A 22138-nucleotide genomic window follows, 5' to 3' on the forward strand; every position below is an offset into this window, starting at 1 on the left:
TCAAATCGTTCATTACTAGGCAGATCGATTAATCAATAATCAACAAAGTGTCCCTGGTTCGAATCCGGGTTCGGGGCATGGATATTTGCAAATGCATAGTGGGTTGGTTGGTAGAACAGCCTTGGCTGAAACCCTGCCCATTTGAAAATGAAGGTCAAAAATAAAAATAAATGATTAGGCAGCTTACTCTCCGATGAGGTGTGCTTTAGTTTTGATGATACAATCTTAATTCATTTTAGCTGCTTAAAGTGACGTTTTAACATCCGCTATAAAATAAAATAATACTTGTGAGCTGTGAGTGCTCCTTTTTGCGTAAACTGATGATCCAGCTAATAATAATTAATTAAAATTTACTTAATAATTGATTAATCAAATAACCGATTAATCAAATAATCGATTAATCAAATAATCGATTAATCAAACAACCGATTCATCAAATAACCGATTAATCAAATAATCGATTAATCAAATAACCGATTAATCAAATAATCGATTCATTTAATAGAATAATCAAACCCGATTATCGATTGATTATAATCGATTAATCGATTTTTTTGCCCAACGCTACTCTAGACAACAGATATGCTGAAAAAAGAATTCACTGTGATAGGTACGTTTGCTGACGACACAGTGATCATGACAGTACATAGCAAACAAACATCATGAACCGTCCTTCAAAAGCACCTTAATCAAATTAAAGTCTGGACAATGAAATGGAAAATCAAAATTAGTGAAACAAAGTCGATCTGTACAAGTAAACTTCACCCTATGTAAGTGGCAGTGTCCAAATCAACAGCTTTTAATAGGCTGGATGACAGAAATGACTTGCAAAGTACATGTAAGCAAAAAACGAAAACAGAAGATCTAAGAGTCAAAGAAAATCTATAAGTTATCATTGGAAAATATACAAATCTATCATAAATCAATTTGGGCTGAATTACGATAGGAGTGTCCTTCCAGACGAGAGTTGCTCAACGTCATTCAAGCTATCCCATACGTGAGATGAACCCAAGAATGCTGTAGGAGGGTCCAGAGCCAGGATACCCCCAGCATGGATCGTCTCTGGTGGATGAGAGTGGGACATTCACAGAGTATGTGGTGTCTATATCATACAAAAAAGCATTAACCTTCACAATTAACTGACTAACCACACCAATAATCTGCTTCACATAGTTCATCCTCAGAAAGAAGATGTGATCAGCTGACCTTAACAGGGACTAGGCGTACCTTTTCAGTGGAGAAATTTCCATCATGTCATATAGAGTTGTATTAACCCATAAGTTTTCAAATTAGCCCATAGAATGTTATTCTGATTGCTAATTAAATAAATTGTTTAAAAAAAGGTTGTTTTTTTCTGTAATTTTAGTTTGAGGTAAACTAGCTTAAGTATCTCAAACAGGTACCTAAAGAAGATTTTCATTATAGAAATTGCGAACCCTTTCTGAATTTTATCAAAAAAGTGTTTTATTATGCCATAGCTCAAAAATACAATAGTTAATAAATGTACACGAAACATCAAAGAAAGAAATTCGGAGGGACGTTTCGTGCGTATCCAATTTTTTGGAGGCCTTCCACAATGTCTTTGAAGGCGAGAGGATTTTCCACACTTGGAGATATCTACAAAAACATCAGTTAGATGGGAATCGGAATGGTAAGTGTTACCTTTAATAGTTTGTCATTTGCTAAATCGGAAATTTGTTTCCTACATGTTTTCCCGGATCTTGTGCGAGGTAACTGTTCAACAGCAACGCTTAAATGAAAAGCGGCAATTGGCCCTATTGTATCGCGAACCATAGTCACTAGCTCATTGTGAATACAATTTGGAGTTTTCAAAGTGTCTAAAAATGTGCATTTAGCAAGATGTGGTGGTGGTTAATCTTCGCTACCTTTTCTTAAAATGAATAGGCAAAGTGGTATTTCGCCTTTAGTTGATTCGTGCACTCCGACTACTGCAGTATCGGTTACATCTGGATGGGCCATGATCACATCTTCAATAGCTGCTGTTGAAATTCTATGTCCTGCCACATTAATAATGTCGTCATCACGCGCTGTTACGTAAACGTATCCAAAATCGTCAATATACCCGGCATCCATTGTGTCATAGTAGCCCTGTAAATCTATATTGTTACGGAAAGACCACATTTTGTCAATTTCTTACAGGATATTCGGTGAAGTAGATCTTGCAAAACTGTTCGGGTGCCTGATACAAGGTGCTCATGGTACCAGGTGGCAATGGTAATTTGATAACTAGTCTTCCGAGTTCGTTCGGTTTTGCTTCTTTACCTCTGCTTGTTAAAACACGGACTGCAACTTAGGAGTTAGCTTCATTTACATTTTTATTTATCAAACCAACCGTCATATCCTGGAAACGGCATACCGGTAGAAAACTTAGGGGGATCTAGGTGCTGGTCTAATCCCACACAAGTAGCAGTAATAGCGTGCCCAGTTTCAGTTTGCCACCAATGGTTTAGAACAGGCACTTCAAATGTATGTTGCGCCCACCTCTTGGTTTCATAATCTAAATGCTCTCCCGCAACAAATATCGATCTAAGGGTTTTAGTGTCGTAATTACGTCCAAAACGAATGGTGGGGTCCTCTCTTTTTATAACTCGAAAGGAGGTCGGCACCGTAAACAAAGCATTTACTCCATGCTGCTCTATAATACTATTATAACGTTATTTTTGCAAATTGGATAAGACACATGGAGTTACCGGAAGTATTGACCAGGGTCGGGAGTTCTATCAGGTTTCCCCTCGTACATCACGCTCGTTATACCATAGAGAAGCGGACCATAACAAATGTACGAATGTCCAACAACCCATCCTAAATCACTGGCCGCCCACCAAACATCTTCAGGACCCATTCCGTACACATTCCACATAGTCCAAGCTAGCGTAGCTAAGTGCCCACCAACTGGCCGTTGTACTCCCTTCGGCTTATCTAATGTTACGTTTATATTTAAGAGCTACATACAAACTGTTTACGTACTGGTAGTTCCCGAAGTGTATAAAATATACAGTGGATCATTTGCTTCGACTGGAACACAAGGATGTGGACCGGCCAAACTTAAAGCATCTTCCCACAAAATGTCCATATCTTTATCCAAAGCAGCTGTCTCTATATTCCGCCTTTGAAAAATGACGCATTTTGCTGGTTTGAACGAACACCATGCAATCGCTTTATTCAGAATATCCTTATATCTGCAAGTGCGCCGTCATAAACAAAATACCTATCTTGCATTAAAGTCATACTTGATGATTTTATTTGGTTCAAGTCCACAGTTAGCGGCAATGATGACTTTCGGTCGTGCGTGTTCAATACGATGAGCAAGTTCAGGGGCGGCAAATCCTATTCATGGAAAATCATGTAGGTAAATATCCATATAGCAAACCACTATTCCTTACCTCCAAAAACAACAGAATGAACAGCACCAAGGCGAACTACAGCCAACATGGCCATGACAGTTTCCGGTATCAACGGCATGTAGATGATGACTCGGTCGCCTTTGGTTACTCCAAATTTCGCGAGAGCGCCCGCTAAGTGAGAAACCTAAATAATGGCGTTAGGTGATTTATTTGCTTAGATTCCTTTACCTTGTTTAGAAGTTCGCCATATGTAACTTTGCGCACGGCATTCGTCATGGGACTATCATGAATGAGGGCGATTTTATGTCCCTTTCCCGATTCGACATGACGATCGATGGCATTATAGCAAGCATTTAGCTCTCCCCCAACAAACCTGTAGGCAATGATAATTTACCCTAGGCGTTTAGAGCCTCCACTTTACCATTTTGTAAACGGTTGGTTAGAATTATCCAAAACTTTTTTCCACGGTTTAGACCAAGTTAACTGTTGTCCTACTTGCGCCCAGAATTCTTCGGGATGCTCCATGGATTTTTTGTAAATTTCGTTATATTTATAACTGTAGTAAGGATTTCTGACGAATCCATTATCTATAGGTACATGCGGAAAAATGGTTAATACGCAATTTAGTTAGGTTGCCGCATATATAATCTGCTAGATGTAATGACAAAACAAAAGGTTAATATTCATAAATTGGTACTTGCCATTTCTGTGCAGATCTTTTATGTCAAAATTAATGTTAGTCTTCGGTATCATCTCTCCGGTATCTTCTAGATCTGTTCCATTAAAAGACGTGATCATTTTAGCACACGTAGGTATACCTAGTTCTCGAATTGGACTTTAAATTACCTGCGAGTACTACTTTGAACGATATGATGATGATTGTTTAAAATTTTCATTGTCTTCAATATACCGACAGATTACATTTAAATAAATTAATGGCTTCCTTTTCCATAAGCTAGATACTACGTACACTTATGAAATGTATCAGAGAAAAATTATCGTTGGATACTCTTTCCTGATTTCCGAATTATAACTGCAAATTGCATTTTGGACAGTTGTTTTTTTTTATTAGCGGGCTATTGTTTATTTTGATAGGTACTATGACAAATAATGTAAATTATTATTTAGAAAAGTGGTTTGGCATTCTAATATCTACGTTTTGTATGTAGGTACATTTCCATAAAGTGACTTAGCAAGCCCATATGTATACTGATGTGATTTTAGGATAATTAACATTATTTTATACGTTTTACGGGAATAAAAACCAATTTAATATACGCAGTACATTTAGTCACGACTATAATTAACTTCATAGAAATTGAATTTACTGATTAGGTACATACATCTATGAGAAATTCTTATTAAAATAATTAGTAGATTATTTCTTATTGTAATTTAATTTTATTCTCGTCCAATATCCCTTTCTTTTTTGCTATCTTTAGGTCCTTGTTGCTTACTTTCTGACACCGATTGATTCTGATTCCACTTCTGGATCTTTTATTATGACCAATATTCGAGAGGGTATGTGTCGACACTCGACAAAGAAGGCATAATGGGTTGGGTTTAAGAACTTGTTGAACTTTGTGTTCGGTAGTATTTGCTTTATTGGTGTTTCTACAGGTTCAGACGTAGTGCCTGATGCCTGGGTGTTTTATATTGATTTCAGCAAGTCTGCAATGGATCTTGTTTTGGGGAGTGTTAGGTTTTTGTGGATAGTTGTGATTCCATCATTTCTTGGGGAAGGGGTTGCACCTCCATGGTCTTCCCCAATATGTGGAATCCCGTAAGTCTGTACTGCGACTTCTACTTTCTATAGTAGTCCTATACCTACACATTTTTTTTATTTCTACTTGGTCACCCATGTATCTATTCAATTATTAAATCTCTTCAATAACCTTTCTGGTGTTCGGAATTGAAATTAACCCTTATCCCCCCCCTCAATCTATGGAACAGCTGCCTGCAGGGATTGCATGCTCATAACCGTCCTTCGATCTATCCATTTTTGCAATTTAAAGCTATCGTCCACAAAAAAGAACGCCCGCCTCTAACCTGCAGACGCTACTGGTAGAAGTCACGGGGTCGTTAACTCGTCATTCCAAACGGGAATGTTCTTCTAGGCATTCTCAATGTATAGTTGTATAGCAAGTTGATATTTTCCAGTGGCATGACTACTGACATTGCGTCCCAGTATCTGCTACGCCACTGGTTTTGCTAGGCGATAAATACCTACTACATTTTTAAAGATAGATCAAATTACTCGTAATCTACAAATATCGAAATCAGAGTATGTCTTCAATGTCAGCTTGCACAATGTCCTTTCGTTTCAGTACAAAAGCAAAATGTCCATTGTTAGGTACGTAATACAAACAGTTGGCAGCACTGAGTGACCACTCTTGTTTTGCTTGTCACAACAAAAGTTGTTACTGTAATGTCTTGTTGAAAAATAAAAATTGCTTATATTTGTGTAGATTTTTTTTCCATATTTTCTTTCAATGCACTAAATTTATATTGGTACGTATGGCTATCGTAAATATTAATTTGTTCCTACATTAATCGTCTTATTTTTAGAATTCACTGTTACACAATATTGACACACTTGTCTACTTTTGCAGTACAGTGCTTATGATAAAATGACTGTAACTAAAGGAAGACGCCCGAGTTACATTTTTCCCAAGTCCAATCAAACTTCTGGCTCAGAATCCTTACAGTGAGTAGTATATTTTACGTAGCTCTAAGTCAATTACCCTTTTACAGTATAGCAACTCCTTCTACGACTGACGTAGATTCCGATACAGAAGCAGCCCCTCGTCGGTTTCCGTTGAAGAATGGTGCATGCACAATATTCGAAACCATATACGTTGATCGAAAAAATGTCGGTCGCAGGAAACAAAGAATGTTGTTCAATCGTAGGTATGCTTATGAAATGCAGTTGTGAACATTTCTGTTCGTTATCAGATCTACGAATTGTTGACGAAGAAGTCGAGGACAGTGATTACTTCCAATTGATGGAAGATTATAAAACTCCGTTCGCTAGAGTTTTAGGAGATGCAGATGCATTGAGGCAGTGGAACGAGTTTATTGAACTGCCTGAAGAAGAGCAGCGACAGTTGACAGAGCTTGTGCCTAACATTCAACCTATACAATCAGGCAAACGAGACAATCTTCGACCAAAATTATCATCGAGAATTAAACGTGCCATAAAGATTAAGAAAGACCTTTCGTTGGACATGGTGCAAACTATAGAAAATGGGTTAGTTGATTATTTTTTATGCTCCCCAGAAGGGATTTTCGTCTCTACCCCACCGACAAGTTTTGAACGTTTATTGCTGCACGCCATTGCAAACTATCATCATTTGAAGTCGATAAGTAAAGTTTTTGTGTCATTTTATATGGTTCTATGCGGAAGTGTTTTGTAGGTATTATTGAGATTGAAATTCGTACTGTTCAAGTGACGTGTAATGAGGAGGTATGGAAACCGATGGATGTCTCATTTTGTAACTTTGCAAAACAACTGAGTCAGTAATGTGTGTAAGTGCCCGAGCACCTGCCAAGTTCAAATCATTGTTAATCGTAACCTAGATTTAAGATCATTGCTTGTTCATTATTAATGTAAGCTTTGAAACATTTGAGCAATTAAAGTTTTCAACATTTGTGTAAATTTTGTTATTGTTATTGTGTCTTGAAGTTCTTGTCGAGAATTCAAGCTGGACAAACGCTCAGTGGTCCATAAAAAACTCTGCGAGTGATTTCCAAAAACAATATTAATCCTATGACCAACTTGACTAGGGCACAGAGCGTCCTCCCTCATCATGATTGAAACGGCAACCCTCCCTCATTCCAAATGTAAAAGGCGACCGCTACGAAATGGAATTTTCAGTGTCCAGGTAAGATAATGTGAGGTGATCTACTATGAAAATAGTGCTATGTTAATAACGGTGCCCCCCCCCCCCCAATCGCTGAGGGATTAAAAGGTACTGTGAGCCCAAATAATGGGTTTGCTTTCCCTTCGACCGTTGTGTTCCGCCACTGACCGTACTGTTCAGGACGCAAACCTGGTGATCCTATCTTTATTAGAGCGGGCACTTGCTGCAGTAACATAATTAATTATTGGTTTCAGCTTATAAATTCGTAATTAATTTAATGCCTAATTATCTATTTTTTCTCCCGAAATTCGATACATTATTTCTCACCGTTAGTATATGTCGCCATCTAACGGCGCAATTTCGTACGAAACCGCGATTCCAGCTCCTATCATAATACAATACCGTTAACTGAAGTTCACCCAATATATCGTCCTTTGTAAGGCCCAATCTCTGTCCAAAAATGAAAAAATCGCGAAATTTGTGAAAGAAGATACAGTTGAAAAGTTACGAAGGATACGTGCACGTTAAATTGTGATACGGTAATATACAAAGAATAAGCTATTCGGGCATTAATAGACGGTTTCAAAATGGAGTAGTTCAATCATCGGATTTGTTGTTATTCGGCAATAATAAAAGAAGTTAACAATTTTTTCTCGATAAACCGATACGGTGACGTTAATCTGCATGAATTCGTGGTTATTGTCGGTATTATTGTGGTTTACTAATGTTTGTGTATTGTATAAACTTCGTCCTGCAAAATCGTTGAATGTATGACCTCTATGCTCATATTTTACGATTTTAAACCTATTTTGGATTAATGTAAGGTGAGTGCTATTTCAAATTGATATTTTACGGTTTGCAGCGACCAAACCCCTTTTCTATCCGTGTACTTATCGCAAAAGCTTTCCGTATATTTATAAATATTGCTTAAAACAATATTCCCCGAAGTGTTTTTTTATGTATCATTGCGGTATTGTTTTGATAGCGTTGCATTTCTGATATTCCCGAATGAAAATAATTATCTTTTGTTTGCTATAAGGAAGTATCATCTGTTTCATAAGGGGTTTGCATTTTGTTTGTATTAATCTTCTCTATCAGTCGCTGTATAGGGGTGATTGAGGATAGTTTCAACATCGTTTATGTTTGTTGATACATAATAGTCTTTTTACTAATTATTTATAAACAAACTTTATCGTGTAGATAACTAATACAAAAACCTGAAAGGCACTATTGTTGTCTAGATGAGTTTCAAGTCCACTTTCATCTCAATGAGATTTCTAAGAACAGCATTCAGAAGGTTAAGTTTTTTTCAGACTTTTTCTACCTGCAAAAAAGAAATGTATTTGATGACTTATTACTTGGTAATATATTTGTAGGAATAGCAATTTGGTAATTACATCTACAGTAGATCCAGGAAAAGTCTTTGATTAGGGTCATCATGATCTTATTACCTCGCTTATTACGGCCTGTAATGATCAACCTTTGTGGTTACAAGACCATTACCAGGATGGGAGCCTAGTTCTCCTTATCACAGAACAGTGTAACACATGATACTAGTTAAGTTGTAGTATCATGAGTTAAATATATACAGTAAGTATGATACATTGTATGTGTCTGCGTATTTGATCATTAACTTCATCCAGTTTTTCTTGGTTGGTAGGGTTTAACCTCGGTTTTAACAAATGCAACTGAAGGAAAAGAACGAACATTTTCGAAAAAGTCTCTGTCTTCTGAGGAGTTTCTCACTCGGTTCAAGTAATGCATTTTTTCAAGGACTGATTGAGTTATGGACTTCTGGAGAATGTGAAGGAATTCTATGGATTGCGTAAGAATTTTATGAGTGTCTTAAACCACTTACCGTATAGTACACACCACAGTTTTATTTTTTAGGTATTTTCAAAACGTAATTTTGAACGTACTGGAAAGCCGAGTGGAAAGCTCTCCTAACTACAATTTGTCGAAATATCAATTTGACAAATGGAAAATTCATCGAGCTTAAATCGACCAATTGGTAAATTCACCAAAATTTATGGTAAAAATCTTATTAAAAGGAGTAATGGCAGGAAGATTGTCCAACTTTCTCTCTTCACTGTGCTCAAAATGTCTTGAATTATTTATTATTTATCCATAAATAATGTTGGTAATTAGGTATTGGCCCCCTCACTAATATACTCTAGGAAGGAGATGATGCACAATGTGTAGAAGCGTCCAATATAATAGAGAATATTCGTCAATTCACAGTAAATACTCAAGATGCCGCCCCATGCTATTATATTAAACGTGGCTGCTAGAGCACATGAAGCTGTATGACCATTAGAAGTGTAAGGATTAGACAAGAGGCAGCTCCAGCTTTACTACAACGACGGCTTGACATCGTATTGTACGAACAATCAGGAAACAATCCTTTATGTATGCAGTGCAGGGGTTGGTTCCTTACTGGCATGGATCGCCTTATTTACCATGGATGCAATTAACAAAACAAAATCTTCATGAATCCATTGCCTACTATTTAAAAACACTAAAATCTGATACATCAATGTAATCAGGAAAAAGAATGAAAAAAATTGACGTTGAGATATACAGGGTGTTGCATTTAAAAAATATCAACCTGGGGTCAAATCGCAGAATCAGTGGTCCAAAGTCCAAAGTAAGATAGAATTGAGGATATAATAACATCCCAAAATGTCAAACTTTTCGTTTTCGCCCTGTATCTCAGACACAAACGTAGCAAGATTGATTTTGTTTGTGGTACCAACCAAAATAGGAGACACTGTCCAGGTATTGACAGCAGTGGATGGCCCATCGTCGAAACTTGATAACTGGAAATCTTCAGTATCTCGAATTATTTTCAACCCCATTAGAAAAATATAAAATAATTTTACGGCTTATAAGTCGAAGAGACAAAAATTACTTCTATACCTAACTTGAATTTATAGGTGGAAATCAATTTGCACTTCACCTCTCTAAGTGCTATCCAAGAAAACATTGACTGATAGGTGGTATGAAGGTCGCTGGGCGCGCGAAGTGAGGCGGCGCAGTCACAGTCCAAGAAAATGTTTGTGGTCGCACTCCTCCAAAACGTCTCGACTGATTTTTATGAATGTATATTTAGTAGGTATGAGGTCGTAACGTATATTTCATACCACTAGGTGATTATATAGTTTACCGGGTGTGCGAGGTGAGGCAGTGCAGTTGCCGAAACCGAGGTTGTGTCCCATTCAAGGAAATGAGATTTCCCAAAAGTGGGTACGAAGTTGGCGGGGTTTGTTAGTATAAGTCGAGGGTATATAATCAATGGTTTCGATGACGAAGAACTGATCAGTATATTGTGAGCTTTAATTTAGATGCCTGAGAGCGCTAGGGCATCAATTTCCTTGAAAAAACGTGGAACGCATGTTCACGCTAACTGGCCACGTTTATCCAATTTCCGATGTTATTCCGTACACCAATAGTCTAGGCGATAGAGACTGTAAAATTGGCAAACTGGACATTTTGAGGTGGAAAAGAAAAAAATGGTGGAATATGTTCAGTTAGGTGTCAAAAACAACATATTAAAAATCCCACCCTCCAGACCCTGTGCTAAAGGCTCCAGCCACCCCACCATCCCCCAAAAACCGCGTTTTCGCTCTTTTTGGCTGATATCTCGCGATCTATGAGGTCTATATGAAATATTTTTACCTGAAAATATTTCTCGGGGAAATTTCATACAAGGTAGATACTCAGAAGTTAGCCTAGGCTGAAAATGCTCCTCGTGAAATTTTTTACAAGGTAGATACTCAGAAGTTAGCCTAGGTGTGCCTCTTAGCCTAGAAAATTCATAAAAGGAGGCGAAAATCATTATTTTTTTACGGTTTTTTTGCAAAAATATCGCGACCGTCAGGGCTAGATGAAATATGTTTAGCTGAAAATGCTCTTCGTGCAATTTCATACGAGATAGGTAGGTAACTGAAGAGTTGGCGTAAAGTCACCTTTCACCTTCAACTTTCATGTGTGAGGAAATATTCATTGTAAAACAAAGTATTTCTATGTACCATTTATTCACGTAAAAACAGTATTTTCATATTAAAATATTCACACATTCATTTATACCTCAACGTAATCATTACCCTTATACTTATCCAAATCAATTCGTACTTTTTCGATCAGACTTCTCAATCAAAAGTTATAGACTAGAAACCAATTTGAAAAAAATTCAAAGGGCTGTAACTTTTGAACTAGTAGCCCAATCTTGGAACTGTTTGAAATTATGGATTCTACAGGCCACATTCTATAAGAAAAATTTTTTCCCGGGTCGATCTGACACAATTTTTTTTTCGGGGCTCAAAAAAAGGCAATGTATAACCTTCCTTTTTTTTCCAAAAATCGACTACACCAAAATTTCTCGGGAAAACACTTTCTTATTAATTTGGGTGCGTAGAATCCAAAACAATTCGTACTTTTTCGATTAGACTTCTCAATCAAAAGTTATAGACTAGAAACCAATTTCGAAAGAAAATTCAAAGGGCTGTAACTTTTGAACTAGTAGCCCAATCTTGGAACTGTTTGAAATTAAGGATTCTACAGGCCACATTCTATAAGAAAATTTTTTTCCGGGTCGATCTGAGACAATTTTTTTTTCGGGGCTCAAAAAAAGGCACCAAAATTTCTCGGAAAACACTTTTTCTTATTAATTTGGGTGCGTAGAATCCAAATCAATTCGTACTTTTTCGATCAGACTTCTCAATCAAAAGTTATTAGACTAGAAACCAATTTGAAAAAAAATTCAAAGGGCTGTAACTTCTGAGTATCTACCTTGTAAGAAATTGCACGAGGAGCATTTTCAGCTAAAAATATTTCATCTAGCCCTAAAGGTCGCGATATATTTGCAAAAAGTCACGAAAATTGATGATTTTCGCCTCTTTTATGAATTTCCTAGGCTAAGAGGTACACCTAGGCTAACTTCTGAGTATCTACTTTGTATAAAATTTCCCGAGAAATATTTTCAGCTAAAAATATTTCATATAGACCTCATAGATCGCGAGATATCAGCCAAAAAGAGCGAAAACACGGTTTTTGGGGGATGGTGGGGTGGCTGGAGCCTTTAGCACAGGGTCTGGGGGGTGGGATTTTTAATATGTTGTTTCTGACACCTAACTGAACATATTCCACTATTTTTTTCTTTTCCACCTCAAAATGTCCAGTTAGATGTCTTTATCGCCTAGACTACAATGGCTAAATGACTAAAATATATTTTTTATGAGATTTCTGTATTTATTCTATGGGGAAATAATTACACTTACCACAAAATGATTAATAAGTCATATTTTCTTTATTAGGAGCGGAAGTATTTCCAACGTGAATCAGTTTCCCGCACCCGCAGTTATTTAATATGCGATACGTACACGTGCGACAGATAGTTTTGTCCTTGTTGATAAAATAAGTATACCAGACTACGATTAAAATAGTTGAAGTGCGAATTAAAAGCTTCAAGTGAAGTTCTTAGTAAAACGACGGCGCTTAAGTGTTTTTCTTGTGTCTAAAAAGATCGTTTTGTTTCAGTTATGCAGGAGAAGACAAAGATAGCGCGGGCCTGGGGCATGCTCTGGGTTAATTCTTCATGGTGGTAAGGGCCGCTCGCACTGGAGCGGTGGCTGGAGGCAGAGCCCTGGCGGGCCTGTGGATATTGCTGCTGGCGGGTCTGTGGAGCCGCGCCTTTGGAGGGCTACTCCTGGCGCAGTTTCCAGGTCCCGTCGATCCGCCGTTGCGGTTTTCGCATATGGCAGTGGATCGTCAAACCGGTTATCTTTTCGCTGCTGCTACAAATCATCTCATACAGCTGGATCCAGATCTACGCCTTAAACATATTGTTACCACTGGACCGCATAATGACAGCCCACTTTGTCATGCAGCCGGGTGCCAGGGTACCGATATTCCGACGTTACTTACAAATAATTACAACAAGATTTTGGTGATTGAACCGGAGAAGCGCATGCTAATCTCGTGCGGATCGTTGTCGCAAGGCGCTTGTTATAAATATCGGTTAAGTAACATCAGTGCACCAGGTGAATTCATTCCTATCAGCATAGCTGCGAATGATGAGCTTGCGACCACGTACGCGTATATCGGACCAAGAAATTATAACCCATGGGGAAGACCGCACGTTCTTTATGTTGGCACTACTTTTACAAACAACGGAGAGTATAGGCACGATGTTCCAGCAATTGCGAGTAGAGATCTGGACACGTTAGACATTGCCGAATTTTCATTCTCGAAACAGTCGTTAATAAATATCGACGTAAAATACAGAGATCATTTTTTGGTGCAATACATTTATGGGTTTAATGCTAGCGATTTTTCGTATTTTGTAATTGTGCAAAAACAGTCGCACTTACCAGGACAGGAAGAGCAAGGATACGTGTCGCGCTTATCTAGAACTTGTATCAATGATGCCAATTACGATAGTTACACAGAAGTTACTTTACAATGCGTCGATGGTGATCGTAGATATAATCTTGTTCAAGATGCTAAAATCGCAATTGCGGGGGTGGAACTCGCCGCTTCCTTGGGAGTTTCGCCGGGCACCGCCGTTTTGGTTACTGTATTTCAACCGGCCCGAGGAATTACTAACGAACCGCAGCCCCACTCCGCATTGTGTCTGTACCCTTTGCGAGATATCGAGGCGAAATTTAACGAAAATATTCATATGTGTTTTAATGGTAGCGTTAAATATCGTAACATGGGATACATATCTGGACTCATACAAGACGGCAAATGTCCTGGAGCTGGTAACGCGGGAAATATTTTAAATTTTTGCGAAGTGGGTTTAAAGATTAGTGGCATTAGCCCTATAACGGCGAGTGCGTCTTTGACGTTTCCGAACACTTCTTTATCGGCCGTAGCTACAGCTTTAACCGGACGTCATGTTCTCGCTTTTCTGGGTACTAACAATGGCCGTATCAAAAAGGTGCTACTTTCGGGTGGTGATCCCACCGAGTACGAGGAAGTGGTTGTTGATGATGGAAATGCTATTCTACCTGATACAACTCTTTCTCCATCGGGGGATTATCTGTATGTTTTATCTACCTCTAAGGTATGTATCATTTGAGTGAAGTTCAATTTTAATTATACGAAGCTCCCATATAATTAGGATTGAACTTCACTCAGGTAAGTTTGTGTATTCACTAATTATATTCGGCTTTCTTTTTCATAAACAAGCTTATAGGTTACATAGGCTCTCAACATAATTTTAATTTCGCAGTAGGTCCACGTTAAACACCACAAACTATTCCTAATCCTAATACTATATTTCAATAGTGGGGATGATACAGCTTTTAGAAAAATTCGTAAAAAGATTGCAGGGTATTAATCGAGGGCCATTTTCCACATTTGCTCAACATTTGCTACATTTGCCAGACATTTGCTATAAATTTAACAGAAATTTGCTACATTTGCTCATCATTGAGGTACTACATACATTTAAATTCATGTACAAGCATTTGCGCGGATCATTTGGTAATTGAAATATTATATCACTTAAGACACTTAAGTGATAAACAACAATTGAATATTTTCTAGAAGACTCATAGAGGTTAAAATGTGGTCAAGAAAGTGGAAATATGATGCTGATTCAGCATTAGCAGTCCATCTTAATTTATAAGTTCGTGTCTATTTTTAATTTATTAAAGTATGAAAGACAAAATTTTTTTAAATGCCTGTAAAAAGCCTTATGAAGCCTACGAAACCTATTTTAACTACCCCATTCGGAATCTAGACCCTCCTGGGCTTCACATGTTGCTTGTAGTAACTACAAAAGACCTTTAGAAGGTAAACGATTTTCTGCAAAAAAAAAAAAATGATTATTTTTATTATTATTTATTATTTGAGGGCGTACTTACTCAGAAAAATGAGTAGAACGTGTTATCAAGATATGAACTTTGAACAACATTATCATGATAAATACAACGAAAGTGTGATGGGGGACTATATTTTGTTTTTGGGCTTAGTGAGAGCAAGTACTTATGAACACGGAAAAAAGAGTAATAGGATTCACTACTAAATTTTTTTTACTATTTTAAATTTGATATGATAGTAAAAGTTTCATACAATTACATTTGTTTCGATTTACCGATAAATAAAAATTTCAATTCTGGATTTTCTAAAATACTGGTCAACGGCTCTCCTGAATACAAAAGCAAACTTTTTCAGGCCCTATATATTTTTTTGTCTAACTATCAATAAATGTATCAAAATTTCATATTCTCTTATCAAAGTCAAAAGTCGTATTGGCCTGTGTAACCAATGGGTAGGTACATCAACACATTGTATGAGTTACAACTTCAGAATCATCTTATGAATGATCATATAAACAGAAAAACGATGTATCTGCCATATGACTCCATAGTAAAACCAGCCTACGACTGGAAGGTAGGCAATATACGAGGGCAGATTTGGTACACGCGTTTCCTATACAGGGTCATTCTTGATGACTGTCAGTTAGAAAGATATGGAGAACCTTTGAAAACGATACTATACTGATAAGTCCTTTTAAGGGTTTTGGCACATGATGAATTGAATCTTAGATCATATAAACATGGATAGAGCTATCACATAAGCTCTACTAAAAGACAACCGTCGCCAACATTCCAACGTGCATTTTTCTGCCTATCATCTTTTACTATTAGTAAGTTGTAATGTATTTATCCTTTGCCGGGTTGATTGTAAAAGTGCGCAAGCTTGGCGATTGTAAGGACGTTTGTCCGTTTGACATCGTATATTCGCAAACAGTTGTTTTTGTTGTTTAACCTTGCTTGACTTTACATGGTTATATATGAAACTAAACTTTTAGTACAGTTCTGTACCACTAAATTGTCCTATAAAGATATGTATTTATTCATGTATTGAGAACCTTTTTTACCCTAAATAATAAATATTGCATTGTTTATTAACATTGTGAGGTTAAAGATTTGAATTTTCTGATTGGTTACTATCACTGAAACTGTACATGGAATAACAACATATAAATTGTATGTCGACAAGAGAGATACAGCACAAAAGTATGTAGAGTCTTGAATCAGAACATGTTGGCGACATAGTGTAATTGCATCGCTCCATCCATGTTTATATGATCTAAGAATTGAACTAAAATATTTTTAAGATGGCGCCACTTCCGCAAATACCGGAAGTGGCCATAAACTTTGTTATTTTAAATAAGGACCCCCTATTTTTTCTACATTTTTGGATTCTACGTCGAATTTGGAGTACAACGAGTTGGTCCTTTGCTCCAAGGGCTTCGTCGATAAATCGATTATCGATTAATTAAGATATGTTGTGATTAGTTACCTTAAGATTAACGCTTTTTACACATTTGAAGAGTTTCTAGTTACTGATTGGTGTTCTTAATATTCTGTGATATTTTGTCTATTCTACTTAAGTGTTTTACTGTATTTTAACTTGACCTCTTACTATTTTATTTATATGTGTAGATTGCTCTGTTAGTAGATGCACTAGTTTATATATGTTTGACGACACAGATACACACAGACACGATACAGTCGAGGATATAGTTTATACTATGATAGCTGGAACATTTAAAGAATAAAGAAATTCAAGTTTTTATGTCAAAAATGGAATTTGCAGGGGTAATTAAAAAAATTTATTAATTTTTTTTAATCAATTTGCTACAAGAAGTGACTAAAACATGGAATATCGCGGAAACCGTTTGAAGCAGCCTCTGACATTTTGTATCAAATTAAAAGTCCCGGAAAAAGGAGAACAATTCAATAAATGAATGAATGAATGAATGAAAGAAAAAATGTGCGGGGGGGGGGGGGCATTTTAAAGAATGGTGTTACGAATATTTAAAAATTTAAAAGTTGAGAGCTTTGAAAGAGTGACGTAGTCTCACTTTTTAGACGGTTACCCATACCATAAGAAAATTCGATATCTCTCACCTTTTTCGAATAATAAATTTTTAAAATTACCCCTGCAAATTCCATTTTTGACATAAAAACTTGATTATCGACGAAGTCCTTGGAGCAAAGGGTCAACTATAGGGTATCGTTGTACTCCAAATTCGACGTAGAATCCGAAAATGTAGAAAAAATAGAGGGTCCCTATTTAAAATAACAAAATTGATGGCTAGTTCCGGTATTTGTGGAAGTGGCGCCATCTTGAAAATATTTTAGTTCAATTCATCATGTGCTAAAACCCTTAGAGGATTTCAGTTTAGTGTCATTTTCAAAGGTTCTCTATATCTTTGTGACTGACGCTCGTCAAGAATGACCCTGTATAAAACAGTCGGAGTGCCGCCACCGTTATGCATCCTCCTTGCTCATGGTGTATAATAGACCATCATGACCTTGCTCGAGCACATTATTTACGACTGCACGACATGAACGAATTTTAAAACACTTTCTTTGCATAATTTTCACGTAATGAAAGCGCCTGGTATACATTTATCGTTATATTTACAAATCATTGATACTCGCATTGATATGTCATATTTAATAAACATTTACTACATTTCTTAAACATATGCTACACTATTTACTACATTTCCTCAACATTTACCACATTCCCTGAACATTCGCTACATTTCTTCAACATTTGCTACATTTGCCCTACATTTGCTCATCATTTCCTCGGGACTGTACACCACATTTGCCCAGCGGTCAACCCCTCGGTTTAATGGTGACTCTGGCATAGGAAACATTGGTAAATATCTGTAAATATTACGGATGCGCCACGCACTGAAGTTGAAACTCGACTGCGGTACTAGGGTCTCGGGTTCGATGGATGTTTGTAAATGTATAGTGGGTTGGGTTGGTATGAAACTCCACCCACTTAAAAGTAAAGGCCAAAAATAAAAAAAAATTAATAAAAATCAACCTGAAAGGTATAGCCACGGCGCTTTTGATTTGGCGGTCGAGAACCAAGCGAGATGGAATGATGCCGGCTTTCTTCCGCTTTGAGATTAAACTGATTTATCATTGAAGTAGTGTCATCTGACAGTACGTAGTAGTACAGTATTAATGGCCTTATCCCTGCTGCAGTGTAAAGCCAATATACCAGTCGTGGGTTTAAAAGCCCCATGTACATTCAACAGCCCCTCTACAGGGTGTTTTTTTGGGAGCTTTAGTTAAAAGTTTCTGGGAAAGTAAAATAGGTAGGATTTTGAAAATTTGTACTTAGGAGTTACTCTGAAAGCCGAATCGATGTAAAATATTTTCAAAATGGCCGCACTTCCGGAAACACCGGAAGTAGATAGTAACTTCGTTATTTTAAATGGCACCCCCTATTTTTTATTGCATTTTTGGATTCTACGTGAAATTTCAGTTCTTTTGATACCCATATGTCGATATCTGTTTTTAAGTTATTTTGATTTTATTGTCTTACTTAATAAAATATTGTCTTACTTAATTAAAACTCAATAAATGTGATTATTATTATTATTATTATTATTATTATTATTATTATTATTTTTAAGAAAAAAAATGGCGGATGCAGATGGTACCTTGATAATTGATTACTTGAAAACGGTTGTAGTCATGGCAACCCTTTTTTATCAGTGCATAGAGAATGAATAGGGCTTTCTTTTAGTGCACTTAAAAAAAAGTTAAGTTGTGTACGACCGCCCCTATGGAGATCCAAATTTATGAAACTTCAAAGACTAAAAACTCAGTTTTTTTAAATGGAACGACCATGTTCTTACTATTCCATGAGATAGAGAATCGAAATGGGCATATTTTGACAATACATGTTCCTATAGCTATCTTTAACAGTTTCTGACTTATTCCCATTTTATTGATTGACACTATTTTTTTAGGATTTTCTTTTTAGTAGTCGGCCATGATTCTATAACAATTGAATTTTAAACAAATCTAGTGACACTAATCCATCACCCACTGTTATAGGTTAACATAAGTTTTCCAAAAATCGAAAAATGACTCGCAGTGGTTTCACCTATTTTGGAATTTAATTGTTATTTATGGTGAAATGGGCAGAATCGCGGCGCGTGCTTTCGGTACATTCAATTGTATGAATTTTGGAAATTTTGTACCCCTAATGCACTACAAACCGTTGAAGCACAAGTGATACAAAGCTCTACAAGAGAATATTTAAGAAAATGAATTGAATTGCAAATGCAAGATTAACAAATTAAATTCAATGCAAAATATAAAAAACTTCGTTGAAACATTTTTGGTATGGAATTGTTGCTAGAACAGATATCGCATTACCTCTCTTAATTTCCAGACTTATAAGTTGTTTAAGAAATTCAGTTGAACGACTCTGTTTAGATTTTTCAAAAATTTTCCGTCCTATATCCTTAATTATTTAGTTATTTATTAATGAATTATTTAGACTAGAACTAGAATCAATGGTATTAAAGAATCCATTCCTTGATTTGTTTAAAATTCGATTGTTATGGCCAACTACTAAAAAGAAAATGCGAAAAAAATGGCATCAATTCCGAGATCAATTCAATGAAATGGGAATAAATCAGAAACTGTTAAAGATAGCTATAGGAACATGTATAGTCAAAATATGCCAATTTCGATTCTCTATCTCATGCAATATTAAGAACATGGTCATTCCATTTTAAAAAAACTGAGTTTATAGACTTTGAAGTTTCTTAAATTTGGATCTCCATAGGTGCGGTTGTACGCAACTTAACTTTGTTTTAAGTACAGTAAAAGAAAGCCCTATTCATTCTCTATGCACTGATAAAAATGGGTTGCCATGACTATAACCTTTTTCAAGTAATCAATTATCAAGGTACCATCTGCGTCCGCCATTTTTTTCTTAAAGTCAAAATAACTTAAAAACCATAAATGGCAGATATGACATATGGGTATCAAAAGAACTGAAATTTCACGTAGAATCCAAAAATGCAATAAAAAATAGGGGTTGCCATTTAAAATAAAGTTACTATCTACTTCCGGTGTTTCCGGAAGTGCGGCAATTTTGAAAATATTTTACATCGATTCGGCCTTCAGAGTAACTCCTAAGTACAAATTTTCAAAAACCTACCTATTTTACTTTCCCAGAAACTTTTAACTAAAGTTCCCAAAAAAACACCCTGTATATGCCCACAGACATGCAGTGACCTTTTTACCTATTCGCTCAATGTGCCCTTTCCAGGTCAGGCGGGAGTCTATGAGCGGGTAAAAGTTAGAGTTCATAGCATTTACGCATAAAGTTTGGGGCGGAGCTACCCGATTCCGGCCCAGAGCCGGTAGAAAGGATGCCGCCTCACTCAATGCTTCATGGAGTATTTGCGAAAGTATGCTAGCCGGGAACTCATCTCAGGATGCAGAGGGAACTTTGCTACTATGAGTAGTTCGCCGCCCAGCCAAACGAAACATAGGGAAAAGCGTCATACTTCACGGCGTAAGTGAGCTCATCAAGTCCGCTTTCCTTCTATTCGAGCAACCTCAGTCTTTTCCGGGTTCCGGGTTATGACAATCAAGATATTGTCCGAGTATCATTGTGTATACGCTCCCTCCTCGTTCAGACTGCGGAGAAGCCAGCCACCACAGCAGTCGAGACAACACCCCATGCTGCGGACATCTCTAGTATCTGCTAGGCTCATTTTCGTCATCCCGATTGAGGATATATAGACTCTGCTTCCAAACACGGAGGATCCATCTTACGATTGATCCATCAATGCCAAAGCTTTCAGCGGCGTCACTAATTAAATTGAACGTGGTATTGTTAAACACACTCTCGATATCTAAAAACGCTCCCAGAGCTACCCCCGGCAGACATTCCCTTTTCCAGCCTGCGCACTAGGTTGTGTAGAGCCGTCTCCCTGCAAGCGGATGTAGTGGTCTAAGGACCAGTACCCCATTCCTTATGTATGTAAGCGATGATAGGCTGATGGGCCCGTAATCCTTGGCCATGTTATATTTAGCAGGACCCTGCTTAGGTAGGTACTTATGAGCAACCCTGCATAATTAAAATTATTACTGCGTAGTAGACATTGAAGAACCCCAAAACTTTTGTATAATTTTTATTTTGATATCGTGTATATTGTCCCCGATAATCGACCGTTTCCCAATCTATCAACATCTATTTTCCAAACTCGAAATCCCGAAAACGATTAAATTTGTGTACATTAGGCTTCTAACAAATGTTGCTTAAAATTAAGAGAAAAATTGAAATATCGAATAATATACAGGGTGTTTCACTAAAAAACTTGATGACCCTGTATAATTAAAATTATTACTGTCTAGAACCCCAACACTCTTTTGATATCTTGTATATTTCCCCTGATAATTGACCAGATTAGGGACCCTGTATTTATTTTTTGACTTTATTTTTAAGTGGGCGGGTTTCAGCCAAGGCTGCGCTACCAATCCAACCCACTATACATTTACAAATATCCTTGTCCGAACTCGGATTCGAACTAGGGACCCTTAGTTCTGCAGACGCGCTTCCACGCCACTGCGCCACACAGGCAGGTGTGTCACCATTTCTCGCAACTTTTAAAAAAATCCCCCATACGCCGATATTTAATCGAAGTCGGCCTTCAAGCATAGCAATATCGGTTTTGACCAAAAATGCCTTATCAGTCCTAGTTGTTAGAACTACTTACTTTCCTTCAAACAGGAATGGCTTTGAAATCTTGTGCTTTTGGTATCAGAGGAATGTTGTTTATGAAAGATGAAGTTGAGTATAATTCAGGAAAAAACCGCCAATTTAACTGTCAAAAACAAGACCATTAGATGGCGACAGTAATTTAGTAATTGAAAATGTTTCACCGGCACTAAAAAATTATGTTGTTTTAGATCTCAAAAATAAATGTAGAACACTGTAGTAGTTACAATAACTGTTCGGCGTGTTTGGAATCGAAGGATCCATATTGTGGTTGGTGTTCATTAGAAAAAAAGTGAGTTCGTTTATTTTAGTATGGGTGACTGCTAAATTACC

The 22138-nt window shown here is 37.0% G+C and overlaps 3 protein-coding genes across 5 annotated transcripts in view; 2 read left to right on the forward strand and 1 right to left on the reverse strand.

Moving 5' to 3' along the window:
* Positions 1-1446: 1446 nt before the first annotated feature.
* On the reverse strand, positions 1447-4284 carry LOC116165796 (acyl-CoA synthetase short-chain family member 3, mitochondrial). The gene is made up of 12 exons (XM_031480477.1): positions 4067-4284; positions 3787-3952; positions 3594-3738; positions 3405-3549; positions 3252-3348; positions 2989-3200; positions 2712-2940; positions 2354-2664; positions 2159-2304; positions 1887-2109; positions 1663-1838; positions 1447-1617 (listed from the first exon to the last, which is right to left on the reverse strand). The coding sequence occupies exons 1-12, from the start codon at positions 4161-4163 to the stop codon at positions 1516-1518; spliced, it is 2049 nt and encodes a 682-aa protein (XP_031336337.1). The 5' UTR covers positions 4164-4284; the 3' UTR covers positions 1447-1515.
* Positions 4285-5699: 1415 nt separating this feature from the next.
* LOC116165797 (R3H domain-containing protein 4-like) lies at positions 5700-7023 on the forward strand. Of its 3 annotated transcripts, none has more exons than XM_031480480.1 (5): positions 5700-5718; positions 5978-6072; positions 6120-6271; positions 6321-6731; positions 6782-7023. In XM_031480480.1, exons 2-5 carry the CDS (start codon positions 5996-5998, stop codon positions 6886-6888), a joined length of 747 nt encoding a protein of 248 aa, XP_031336340.1. In that variant the 5' UTR covers positions 5700-5718; positions 5978-5995; the 3' UTR covers positions 6889-7023. The 3 variants fall into 3 exon arrangements, with proteins under 3 accessions (XP_031336340.1, XP_031336338.1, XP_031336339.1); XM_031480478.1 differs by lacking the exon at positions 5700-5718 and adding an exon at positions 5727-5876 and having other exon boundaries at positions 5934-6072; XM_031480479.1 differs by lacking the exon at positions 5700-5718 and adding an exon at positions 5736-5876.
* Positions 7024-7604: 581 nt separating this feature from the next.
* Positions 7605-22138, forward strand: part of LOC116165365 (plexin-B) — a 30500-nt gene continuing 15966 nt past the window's right edge. Inside the window, exons 1-3 of the mRNA XM_031479741.1 lie at positions 7605-8052; positions 12767-14297; positions 21997-22097. Coding sequence (XP_031335601.1) covers positions 12825-14297; positions 21997-22097 — 1574 coding nt within the window. The 5' untranslated portion in view covers positions 7605-8052; positions 12767-12824. The remainder of the gene's footprint in view (positions 8053-12766; positions 14298-21996; positions 22098-22138) is intronic.

Source organism: Photinus pyralis, unplaced genomic scaffold, assembly GCF_008802855.1.
Source record: "Photinus pyralis isolate 1611_PpyrPB1 unplaced genomic scaffold, Ppyr1.3 Ppyr1.4_LG3a, whole genome shotgun sequence".
NCBI lineage: Eukaryota > Metazoa > Arthropoda > Insecta > Coleoptera > Lampyridae > Photinus > Photinus pyralis.

Excerpts from the sequence above, each read along its gene's own strand:
- LOC116165797 (XM_031480480.1), top strand. The coding sequence starts at position 5,996 with ATGACTGTAACTAAAGGAAGACGCCCGAGTTACATTTTTCCCAAGTCC. Across the intron at positions 6,272-6,320 it reads ACAAAGAATGTTGTTCAATC|ATCTACGAATTGTTGACGAA; the intron begins GTAGGTATGCTT and ends GTTCGTTATCAG. Across the intron at positions 6,732-6,781 it reads TCATCATTTGAAGTCGATAA|GTATTATTGAGATTGAAATT; the intron begins GTAAAGTTTTTG and ends AGTGTTTTGTAG.
- LOC116165796 (XM_031480477.1), bottom strand. The coding sequence starts at position 4,163 with ATGATCACGTCTTTTAATGGAACAGATCTAGAAGATACCGGAGAGATG. Across the intron at positions 3,953-4,066 it reads AAAAGATCTGCACAGAAATG|ATAATGGATTCGTCAGAAAT; the intron begins GCAAGTACCAAT and ends ATGTACCTATAG. Across the intron at positions 2,305-2,353 it reads GCCGTTTCCAGGATATGACG|TCCGTGTTTTAACAAGCAGA; the intron begins GTTGGTTTGATA and ends CCTAAGTTGCAG.